The 11,980-nt window shown below is 41.8% G+C and overlaps 1 protein-coding gene across 3 annotated transcripts in view; it reads right to left on the reverse strand.

Annotated features, from left to right (window-relative positions):
• Positions 1 to 992: 992 nt before the first annotated feature.
• Positions 993 to 11,980, reverse strand: part of coro2aa (coronin 2Aa) — a 25,560-nt gene continuing 14,572 nt past the window's right edge. For all 3 annotated transcript variants that reach the window (XM_053501226.1, XM_053501228.1, XM_053501227.1), the window contains 10 exons: positions 8,413 to 8,529; positions 8,139 to 8,288; positions 7,383 to 7,562; positions 7,083 to 7,199; positions 6,739 to 6,843; positions 5,791 to 5,887; positions 5,305 to 5,417; positions 4,500 to 4,590; positions 3,932 to 4,209; positions 993 to 3,169 (listed from right to left, as the gene is read on the reverse strand). In XM_053501226.1, coding sequence (XP_053357201.1) covers positions 3,047 to 3,169; positions 3,932 to 4,209; positions 4,500 to 4,590; positions 5,305 to 5,417; positions 5,791 to 5,887; positions 6,739 to 6,843; positions 7,083 to 7,199; positions 7,383 to 7,562; positions 8,139 to 8,288; positions 8,413 to 8,529 — 1,371 coding nt within the window. In that variant the 3' untranslated portion in view covers positions 993 to 3,046. The remainder of the gene's footprint in view (positions 3,170 to 3,931; positions 4,210 to 4,499; positions 4,591 to 5,304; positions 5,418 to 5,790; positions 5,888 to 6,738; positions 6,844 to 7,082; positions 7,200 to 7,382; positions 7,563 to 8,138; positions 8,289 to 8,412; positions 8,530 to 11,980) is intronic.

Below are 11,980 nucleotides of genomic sequence, written 5' to 3' on the forward strand. Positions count from 1 at the left end.
TTAAACCCAATCTGGCAACTCAGTCATTAATTTGGTTTCCCCCTCTGCTCCTTCCTGAGCATGGGGCAGCATGATTGAGTGCTCCAGTGGCCTTCCATCCACATCATTAGCGCTTCTTTGTTGCAGTTCCCATGTGTGACCACTAGAGGCAATAATCTCTCCATTAACTCTGTTTGCATGAAGATTTTTAAACACATTTTTATATGTCTGTTGTGTAACTGGTTGCACTCTACACTAATGATGTGAAGTTTGAATCATTTTAGTGACTCGGTTCTTTGAATCTCGTTCATCAAAATGAACTAATCTTTTTGGTGTCATTTCATTCTTTTGATCAGAAAAAAAAAATTGCATTTTCAATAAAAAAAGACTCCCAATACGTCTACATACACAAATTTCGGCTACAGTTCCAGTAATCAAAAAATGCAGCTAAGGACATATTATAATAAACAGAATGAGTAGCTCACCTCTTATATCTTCTAGTCTGAGTCGTTCGTTCTTTTAAATCTATTGCACTTCCTAGCGTTTATGGGAGTCACGTGACAAAGGAACGAACGACTCGGAGTAGAAGAGTCATGGAAAAAGAATCTCTCAATTCTGTTTCCTGTACATAACCTAGGGAGGTTTTGCAATGATTTGCGCATGCGCTCCCAGTAGAAAATAGACGAATCACTCTCCGAAACTATTCGTTTTTATGAGTCGTGTTAAAGATTCGTTTAAAAAGAACGAATTGTTCATAAACGACCCATCACTATTCTACACATCCTGCCCCTCTGGATGAGCTGCCCCTGTTGGATCTACCCCAGATTCGGAATCAGGATGTTCACACATCAGTGGAAGAAAATGAGAAAAATGGATTGAGCTGTATGGTAACAGATTAAGTGGTATGTGCACAAATCTTAGAGAAGACAGGAAGACACATTCAGCTGATTAAGGTGGAGCCAGAATAAACAACGACAAAAACACAGTCAGAAACGAGGCAGAGACACAAGTCATTCCCAAACACTCACTGTAATTGAGAAGAGACACTACAGCAGTGTGTGTGTGTGTGTGTCTGTGTAATTTAACAACTTTTACATGACACAATGAATCATATGACAGTTTAAAAAAATCTATTGAATGGAAATAAACAATATACTCAGTGTACTGTTCCCTCTCCCTCTCTCACACACACAACGAAGGTTTTAAAGCTTTCTTTTCATCATATGGCTTTTGTGTTCAGACACATTACTGTGAGCTTCCACATAAATGAATGAACTATTAAATAAACAGATCAATCATGTTTAGTGTTCGAATCCATGTGATAAATTAACACCTAGTGTTGGAGTACCGCGTCATAACCTGAACTCTGATCAGGGCCGAGTGTTTAACGGACACCGCCGGAGACGACTTTGTGTGTGTGTGTGTGTGTGTGTGTGCGGTATTAAATAAGTGAATCAACATCTCCAGTGTTTTCTAACAAGCTGCAGTTTATAAAGAACATCTACAGCCCTCCTTTTCGGCAACTACGATAGTGTTATAAGATTATAGTGCGTATCTGATGAACTCTTAGTGTGTGTGTGTGTGTGTGTGTGTGTGAGAAAATGAAACTACCCTGAGGCACTGAAAGACCTGCGGTGTGTTTAGTAATTCTGGTCATCTTGTTACATTTGATTGATATTGCTATGAAAAAATCAGTGCTTGTGTGTCATGCGGGTCACAGGGGGGCGGAGCTGGCATAATTACAACAGAACTTGAAAGGGAATAAAAATAAAAAACGAGTAGACATTAGAGCAAGCGCTCAGATGCTGTAAGACTTGAAGACTCGCTTGGCTAGTTAGAGCTGTAAAGTTGAAGACAGGATAAGGCAGTAAAGGCCCAGTAGACATAAAGCGAGGGGTATCAGCAGAGCATTCTGGGTAATGTAGGAAACTGTTAACCACACGCTAAATAGGTTTATATGTTAATAAAATTGAATATATGAATGGGTGAGGGGGAAGTTAGGAGTGTTGATGCTATGAGAGATTAATTTAGACTGGGGTCAGGAGGTGGTACGGGTGGTATAGAGAGAGAAAGAGAGAGAGAGAGAGTAAAGTCAATAAAATGAAACTTCTTGAGCAAAAGGAGAAAAAAAGAGGATCTTAAACTTCCTAAAGATATGTTTTATACACAAGCCATTAAACCAGGCTAAATCTTTATAAATATACAAACAGTGCATGAAAAAACGATAAAAATGAAACAAAATAAAAGTCCTGAAAGTAAATCTACATAAGAGAAAAGTTTAAAGATTTATATATTTATATAGTTTATAATTATCCAGTGTATTATCTCTTGGAGCAAGTTTTACTAATCACACTAAGAATAATGCGAACATTACTGCAGGATCGCGGTCACACACACACACACGTCCTGGTCATGGCTTATTATATGTTTTAAACAGATCTTTTTTTTTTTTCTGAAACGGCAGTGTGTCGGGTTCACACAGGAGCTCGGGTCAGAGAGCGAGCGTCTTCAGCTACAGTCCTGACTTCATCTTTATCTTCTCTTGCTCTATATTTGGTCATCGACTTTTTAAAAAAAGTTCAACATAAAGGGAAAAGAAATTTTTTAAAAAAAGAAGTAAAGTGTGTGTGAGATACCCGTAACTTTATCGTACAGCAGATTAACTCACAAACACATTCAGTGTATTACACAATCAGCATAATGTCTTACCTGCAGATTAAACAACACACACACACACACACACATACACACATACACACATACACACATACATACTGTACATACACGCACACCTGAACGCATTATATAAGACAGGCACATCCTTTCTTGTTTTTTTCCCCCAAAATTATAAAAAGAAATTTTAAAACGAACCTTGCATAGCTGTGAGCCGTAAAAAGAAAACAAAAAAACAAAAAAACAAAAAAAACACACAGTGAAAGTAAAAGCAGGTTTAAGCACAAAGCTGTACAAAAGTGACGCAGTGTCTCACGATTAAAGCAGGTTTAGGCAGCTTGAGGTCCTCTGTGTGTGTGTGTGTGTGTGTGTGTGTGTGTGTGTGTGTCCCTCCTCAGCGTGAGTTCCTGACGTTTTTAATCTCGAGCTCGAGCTGCTTTATACGAACGTCTCTCTGAGTGAGAAGCTCACGGAGCCGCCGGATCTCCTCCTGCTGTTTATAATACATCTGCAGGAGCTACACACACACACACGCACGCACACACACACACACACACACACACGCACGCACACATGCACAATTAAACATCATGTGACAATATTCATGTACATAATAATTATATTTACAAAGCAAGCATGAGTGTGTCTATAATGACTGTATAGCAGACTATGGGAAGTATGAAGTGTGTGTGACCAGGGCGAGTGTGTGTGTGAGAGTTTGTGTGACTATAGTGTTACTAATGCGAGTTTGTGTTTTTATAGCACAAGAGTGTGTGTGTGTGTGTGTGTGATTATAGCGAACTATAGTGAGAGTGTGATTATAGCGAGTGTGTGTGATTATATTGAGTGTGATTATAGCGAGTGTGTGTGATTATAGCGAGAGTGTGTGATTATAGCGAGAGTGTGTGATTATAGCGAGAGTGTGTGATTATAGCGAGTGTGTGTGATTATAGCGAGTGTGTGTGATTATAGCGAGTGTGTGATCATATCAAATATGTAATTATAGCAAGTGTGTGTGATTATAGCAAGTGTGTATAACTATTATGAGAGTGTGTTTATAGCAGGAGAGTTTGTGTGATTATAACGAGTGTGTGTGACTATAGTGAGTGTGCAATTAAAGCACAAGAAAGAGTGTGTGTGATTATAACGGGTTTGTGTGTGTGACTATGACGACTATGTGTGTTACTAAAGCGATTGTATGTGTGATTATAGCGCGCGATTGTAGTGTTGGTTATTGTAGCAAGGGTGTGACTATAATGTGTGTCTGTGTGTGCATTACCTCATTTTCAGTCTTTGGCGGTGAGCAGAGCGCGGTGTCTGTCTGTCCGTTAGCGATGGTCTCGGAGAAGTTCTGCTCTTTCCTGACGGCGTTCGTCACATCCTGTCGCTCCCCGCTCGTGTTCCTCTGGCGCTCAGTAATGGTGAGCTGCTGAAGACCCGTACGATTCTGACTGCGTCGGGGATCCAACTGAACACCAAGAGCTTTCAGCACTTGCGCGTCCTCATCCTGCTGCGCCCTAGAGACCACGCCCGGCTTCAGAGACACAAGCAGCGGACCTGAGAGCCAGGGGGGGGGATGGGGGGAAAGGGGGGTTCCAGGTACCTTTAGTGGAATTTCACATTCTGGATTGTGGAGACATTATTAACTCTGCAGAGATGGAGGTAATGTGGGACCCTCAACTACACTGGACGCAACAATGACATCATTGCACTTATGGTTGTCATGGTAACTGTTTGCTTTGTCCATTAGGGTGAAAAAAAAATGACCTAGAACCTTGAATATTGTTTGTTTTCTCTTTGGGATGGTTATAAAAATCTGTGTGTGTGTGTGTGTGTGTGCAGTGTACCTTTGTCCATGCCGCTTAGCCATTCCTCCCCTGTCATGGAAGGATTATTCCCAGCTGTCATCGGGTAAATATCCTCTTGATAGCACTCAGACTGTAACACACACACACACACACACACACACAATATGTTTAATACAGAGACAAATCTGAACACCCTTCCAAGCTTTAATTTACTTTCCATAACATTTGTAAAGTGCGTTATCTCTGATATCTGTTCTGTCTCAGTGCATTCTGGTTTCATGATAAGTCATCAGGATACACAACTGAAAACTGCAGTTATGATCACACACACACACACACACACACACCCCTGCTCTGACTCATTTCACTCAAGTTAATACACTCGTTAAACGCCCCTTTAAATACCCAAAGACAGGTCACCAACGGAACATTAAAACAGGGTTGGTGCCAGAGAGAGGAGAAATGAAGCATGATCGCCGGCTCACATCTCATTTCACTTATTCAAATGCTGCGAAAGCTTGTGTGTGAGATATAATTACAACAAAAAGTAGAAAGAAATTTTTTAATTCAAAGGTATAATTATGTAAAATTTTCACCTGATTAAAATAGTTAAATTGTTAACCTGAAAGCCAACAAAGAGGCGATGAGAATTCTAATGAGGTGGAAGATTTTCCCCAGAAAAACCATTAAGTATAGCATGAAGTGCTGCTCTCTGCCCACTAGAGGTCGCCAGTTCCCACAAAAAACATACCACAGTGATTTATTGTGTTTATACTGTATAATTCTGCCCTGATGATAAGTGTGTGTGTGTGTGTGTGTGTGTGTGTGTGTGTGTGTGTGTTACCCTGCGTGGGACGATCATTGACAGTGGCTCAATGAGACTCTTTATGGTCACCAGCCTGTAAAACCTGAATACCTCACAGGAACAAACATCCAGCCCTCGCTTTGGCATCACACCTGTGACGATAAAAATAATAATAATCAGTATTTTAAACCTTTTTACAAAAAATTAAGTATTCTTTGACTTAAGTAAAACTATCTTAAACAACAATTTAAGATGGTAAAATAAACAAAACCTAATATCGCTTAAGGGTAAAAAACAAACGTAATAAAGAATACATTTTAAAATCAAATAACTTGGATGTTAAAAGTGTTATTATTATATATTAACTGAAATAATTTGCATTGCTTGTCAAAATCTCAGCTTCTCTAATCTCATTGCTCTAATGCACTGTTTAAGATACAAGTGTGTGGAGCATTATAACGCGCATTAACACATTGAAAAACATGAAACGTGTGTGTGTGTGTGTGTGTGTGTGTGTCTGATTACCCATTCCTTTCTGTGGAAGGAGAGAGCGATATTCAGTCAGGTAGTGCACATAGGGCTTCTCCGAGCTGATTTCATAATATCGGATATTTCCATCTCCCTACAAAAACGCACACACACACACAAAATGGTGTAAATATTCTGTAGGCATATCCACATATTTGTATGTGTGTGTGTGTGCACTATTCATTCATTCATTGAAATATTTTTTTATTTATTAATTTATCTTTTACAAAAATTATTAGCGGCATTAAAACACAACTCGATTCCATCCCAAGCACAAAAAACAAAACAAAACACATCAATCAACTAACAAGAATTCTAGAACCTGATTTTAGAACCTGCTTGTGCTCTTTGATCTCCTTCATGTCGTTGATGTTACCTGGACCTGCACCTGTCCTGACCTTTGCCCTGGCCCCAGTCACGAACTACATGAGCGCAGGTGAAATGCTTCAGCTTTATGCAAATGAGAAACAAATATCAAGAGCTCGCCAATGGGATTGCGATGTGCCCTGAGCTCGTGTCATGGGTCACGCCCACCATCCTGGTCACGCCACATATAATGACATCACTGCAGGGATTTATACAGTGCAGAACCCCGAAACACAAGGTAGAAATATAGACGTGTTTATACTCGTCTGTTTCTCATTCGTTCAAATGAAATGTGTGTTTCACCCTGAACCAGGTGAGGTTTAATGGCCACGCCCACTCCACGGCCCAGAAGGAGACGGAACAGGTGAAGGTGCTCTTCCCATCTCACTGTGTGTGTGTGTGTGTGTGTGTGTGAGTGTGTGAATGTCATCTATATTTCTTGGCAGTTTAGATGAACGAAATGTTTGGGACTTTTTTTTGTGTGTCTATGTGTGTGTGTGTGTGTGTGTGTGTGTGTGTGTGTGTGTGTGTGTGTGTGTGTGTGTGTGTGCGCGTGCACTACAGGTTTTGCATACTCACTTTGCCAGCTATGTAAAGCATGTGTGTGTCAGGGTCGTAAAAAGGAAACAATACACCCGAGGAGCCGTCCAAGTCCTCGGTGTACGATGGCTTAGAGAGATCCTCCTAGACACACACAGACACACACACAAATTTACTTCGAAGAATGTTATTTCAGTCATAGCTCTTAAACATTCTCCTGATCCTGATGTTGGTTGCAGGACCATCGCAGGTCTCGACTAATCATGAGGTGAAAAGTCCAAAAGAAGCACTCTGATCCGCCTGCAAATCACCAACACACGACACCCATCCTGCAGAAGAGACACTCCTGAGACATAAAAACACACACACTACCCGGATCTCACCTGATCCCACAGGGCGATCTGCCGTTGGTTCCAGTGCGAGTTCCCCGTCGACATCAGCATCTTCAGATTTCCCAGAAACAGCACTTTATTGGCTCGATGCATCTTTGTGCTGGTCTCCTGGAGCACACACACACACACACACTCAGACTGTTTAGAAACATGTTACATAAGTGGCAAGGAGACATAGTGTGTGTGTGTGCGTGCGCGTGCATTCAAAGCACTACTATTGAACTTCGTTCAGGAGAACAGTATAAGGGCAGACATGCAGGGCTGAAAAGAGAAATTTGTACGTTCTGTAACCTGCAGCAGTGTTCCTGTGCGCGGGTCGATGATGCGGATCTTCTTGTCCTTGCAGGACGTGGCGATGAGACTGCCGTCTGTGTTAAAGGACACGGAGAGAACCACGTCTGTGTGAAGGCTGATGGAGCGCACCGGGTTCTTAATCACCTGCTCGGGCGTGTTCAGGTTCCACACCATCACCTGCACACACACACACACACACACACACACACACACACACACACACACACACACACACACACACACACACACAATTGAAGCATGTTTGTGCTCTTGAAGACCAACTGCATTCATTTATTTACTTCCTGTTTTAAACGGTCACGTCACTGTTAATACAGCCAGGAACGGTTTAGATCAAAGCATATTCATGTGTTAGAAGTCCTAACCCAAACCCAGTTGAGAATCTGCCGCTCATTTACCGTTTCTCCTCCCACTACCTCAACTCATTACCAAGAAGTATTGAAACGTGTCATGTTGTCGCGTTTTCACTTTGTCGCTCTTGTTCGCACATTTGCACGTGCTCTCTATGTTGCCTCCATTGTATAGAACTTCGATATTTTTTCTGCTCATTTTAAAAACGTCAATCTGTCTTAGTCAATGTGGAAAAGTTTAAGAAGTATGAATACTTTTGCAAGGCGCTGTAAGTAAGTAATATTTAAAGCCCCCCCAACACACACTGACGAATACAAATAGGCCTAAAGAATATTCACAGCATTGTGTGTGTGTGTGTGTGTGTGTGTGTGTGTGTGTGTGTACCTGGTAGTCGTAGCCTGTACTGAACAGGATGTTACTGGCGGTTGGATGCCACTCGATTAGTCCGACTCGGCGCGAGTGCCCGTGAAGATCCTTCCATGGAATGGTCATGTTCTTTAACACACCATGTTTAGGAATGTCCCACACTTTCACCTGTGTATACACACACACACACACACACAGCGTGTAACCCTGGTTTCCTTTGCTCCTGTGGTACACAAGCTCTCATTATAGACAAAAAGCACTGGTGTGTGTGTGTGTGTGTGTGTAAGCTGACCGTCAAGTCCTCTGAACAGGATGCTATGCAGAAATCGTTGAATGGATTCCACTTGATGTCCAGAACGTTTCCTTTGTGACCAGATATCCTTGGGTGAAGGGGGTCCACCTTCCCTGTCTAACACACACACACACACACACACATAGTATGTGTAAAACTTTTCTGAAGATCTGATTTCATTCTTGTTATTCAAATTATTAGCACTTTGTCTACAAACCACTGTGAAAAACGTCCTCTACAGTGCCTTGCAAAAGTATTCACCCCCTCCTTGGCATTTTTCATGCTTTGTAACATTATAACCGGTAAATGTTTTTATGTGATGGATCTGCATAAAAGAGTCTAAGTGAAGTCGGTGAAGTGAAATAAGAAAAATATATATAAAAGAATAAAAAAAAATAAAAATCTGAAAATTGGCATGTGACTATGTATCATATTTGCTTTGAAGCCCCTCAAAAGTTCTAGTGCAACCAACTAGTCACATAATTAGTGAAAAGACGTCAATCTGTGTGCAACCTAAGTGTCACATGATATGTCAGTGTAAAGACACCTTTTCTGAAAGGCCCAGAGGCTGCAACACCACTAAGTAAGAGGCATCACATCATGAAGACCAAGGAGCTCTCCAAACAAGTCATGGACAAAGTTGTTGAGAAGTCAGGGTTGGGTTATAAAAAAATATCCAACTGAAAAAAAAAAAAAATAATTGGTACCCCAACAAACCTGCCGAAAGAGGGCTGCCGAGAAGGTATTAATCAGAGAGGCAGCACAGAGACCAAAGGTGATCCTGAAGGAGCTGCACAGTTCCACAGCAAAGACTGGTGTGTATCTGTGTTTGTACACTGGATCACAATAAGCCGTACCCTCCAGAGCTGGGCTTTATGGAAGAGTGTATGGAGGAAGATGCTCTGGTCAGGTGAGACTAAAATTGAAATTTTCGGCCACCAAGAAAAAAAGCTATGTCTGGCGCAAACCCAACACATCCCATCATCCCAAGGACACCATCCCCACAGTGAAACATGGTGGTGGCAGCATCATGCTGTGGGGATGTTTTTCAGCAGCAGGGACTGGAAAACTGATCCAAGTCAAGGGAAAGATGGATAGTGCTAATTATAGGGATACAAGCGGAAACCATTCAACATGAAGGAGCTGGAAAAGTTTTGCCTTGAGGAATGGGCAAAGATCCCAGTGGCAAGCTCATAGAGACTTATCCAAAGCGACCTGCAGCTGTAATTGCCGCAAAAGGTGGCTCTACAAAGGACTGACTTTGGAGGGGTGAATAGTTTTAAGCTAGTATACGCTAGTATAGTGATGATGCACGCTGACGTTTGCCTCACAATAAAAAAAGAAATCACATCTTTAAAGTCGTAGGCATGTTCTGTAGAGGAAATGATGCAAACCTTCAAAGAATCCATTTTATTTTCAGGGGGTGAATACTTTTGCAAGGCACTGTATATCCCATAATGCAATTCAATTAGTTGTGTGTGTTCATGTGTGTTCACACCGGCCTGCTAGAACAATGCTGACCTGTAACCGCACATGCAGTGTATAAAGAGGAAGGTGAGCACAAGAAAAAAAAGAACACACAACAACACACGCCACATGTGTGTGTGTTACAAAGTGATGTGTGTGTGTGTGTGTTTGGGACACTTCCAGTGATCAGAGGAGCTGATAAACAGTGTGATATTGAGCAACTGTGTATTGTTCAAACATGTACAAATCACCACACACACACACACACACACACACACAATGAAGGAAAGACAGACAGACAGAAATAACAGCAAAAACAGAAAGAAACAGACGGACAGAAATAATTGACAGAAAAAACAGACAGACAGACAGAGAGAGAGTGAGAGAGACAAACAAATAGACAGACAGAGACAAATCTTGGTCGTGACGTGAGAGACGTTTCTCCCAAGCCTCTTCATGTCCAGTCCTGCAGGGGATTCTGGATAAAATTATGTCATCAAACCACCCAAGCCAAGAATCTATGCGCCATTCACAATAGGGGTGTGTGTGTGTGTGTGTGTGTGTGTAGATCATGGCTACAGAGCTTAAGGCCTGATGCAATACTCATTTGTTTTAACTACACTTTTGCTCTCTCTCTTTCTCTCTGCAGTCTAACCGAGAAACATTTACAGTCATGTAAAAAAAACTTTATACACTGCCAAAAAGTCATACACTAATATATTGTTGGACCGCCTTTGGCTTTGATTACGGCCGTGAATTCATTTTCATAATCTTATGTAATGTCATAACATTTATTTCCCTCCAGAGTCGCATTCATTTCTCTCCAAGATCTTGTACTGGTGGCTGACTCGGAACGCTGCGTAAAGCCTTCTCCAGCACATCCCAAAGAGTCTCATGGGGATGAAGGTCTGGACTCCGTGGTGACCAAGCCACATGGGAAAGTGATGTCATGTTCCCTGAACCACTATTTCACAATTTGAGCTTGATAAATAAGTGGTTTTCTTAAGACTACACAGCTGTTTAGTCCCAGTCCCTTCAGTTCTTTTAACACTGGGAACGATTTCCAGTGAATAAGACATTGGACTACAGTTTGGAAGGTTCCAGGTTCAAATCCCACCACCACCAAGTTGTCCCTGTTGGGACCTTGAGCAAGGCCCTTAACCCTCAACTGTTTAGATGTATAATGAGATGAAAATGTAAAGTCGCTCTGGATAAGGGCGTGTGTAAATGTAAATAGGACTTTCCTGACACATTTCTTTCTCAAACATGAGGGATCAGCTCTATCCTTCCAGGTTTTGATAAATGTATTTTATAGTTTTTAACCCAATTTTAATCGTTTCAACAATCTCCTTAGTTGTTTTCTTTGCTTGATGCAAAACAATAATTCGACCCATCTGAAACAGTAACATCTTTGCCACGACAGTAGGACGTCTCCTGACATGGTTGTTTAAAAAAATATAAAAAAAACTAGCCTGAGCAATATATAAATATAAAATCTTTCTCACCAACTTCAACAAACTAACGCACTCTAAAACACTAAAACTAAAAACGTTACAGGTTTAATAGGTAGTCATTTTTTCCTAACAATATATAAACCGTGGCCTTCGAGTGGCGCAGTGGTAAAGTGCTCGCCCTATCATCCGGAGATCGCTGGTTCGGTTCCAGGTGATTCTGTAAACTCTCGCAGCCGGAGGTCTATAAAGAGAGAGCTGATTGGCCGAGCTCTCTCAGAGGGGAGGGATGAGAGGTACTTCACGCTCCCACATTAATCACGGCTCTACAGCCAATCAGGGGCGTCTGTGAGCTCGCGCACGCGGAAGGAGCGGATAGCGCTGTCCTCCGAGTGTGTTACTCCGTCCCCAACGGTGCGTGAGCGAGCAGTTCGAAAAGATGCGGTCGGTGATGTCACGTGGTTTGGAGGACACACGTGATACTCTGCGGCCCTCCCGACTGAATGGCAGTAGCAGCTTAATGTGGGAGCCCCCTAGTGACGGGGAGGAATGGAAGACGACTAAATTGGAAAGAAAATCAGGGAACAATCCCCCCCCAAAAAAAAACCATTTAGAAACCTGGTGGGGGAAAATAAGTACACCCTTCCCAG

The sequence above is a fragment of the Clarias gariepinus genome, chromosome 8 (genome assembly GCF_024256425.1).
Source record: "Clarias gariepinus isolate MV-2021 ecotype Netherlands chromosome 8, CGAR_prim_01v2, whole genome shotgun sequence".
In the NCBI taxonomy this organism is placed as follows: Eukaryota; Metazoa; Chordata; class Actinopteri; order Siluriformes; family Clariidae; genus Clarias; species Clarias gariepinus.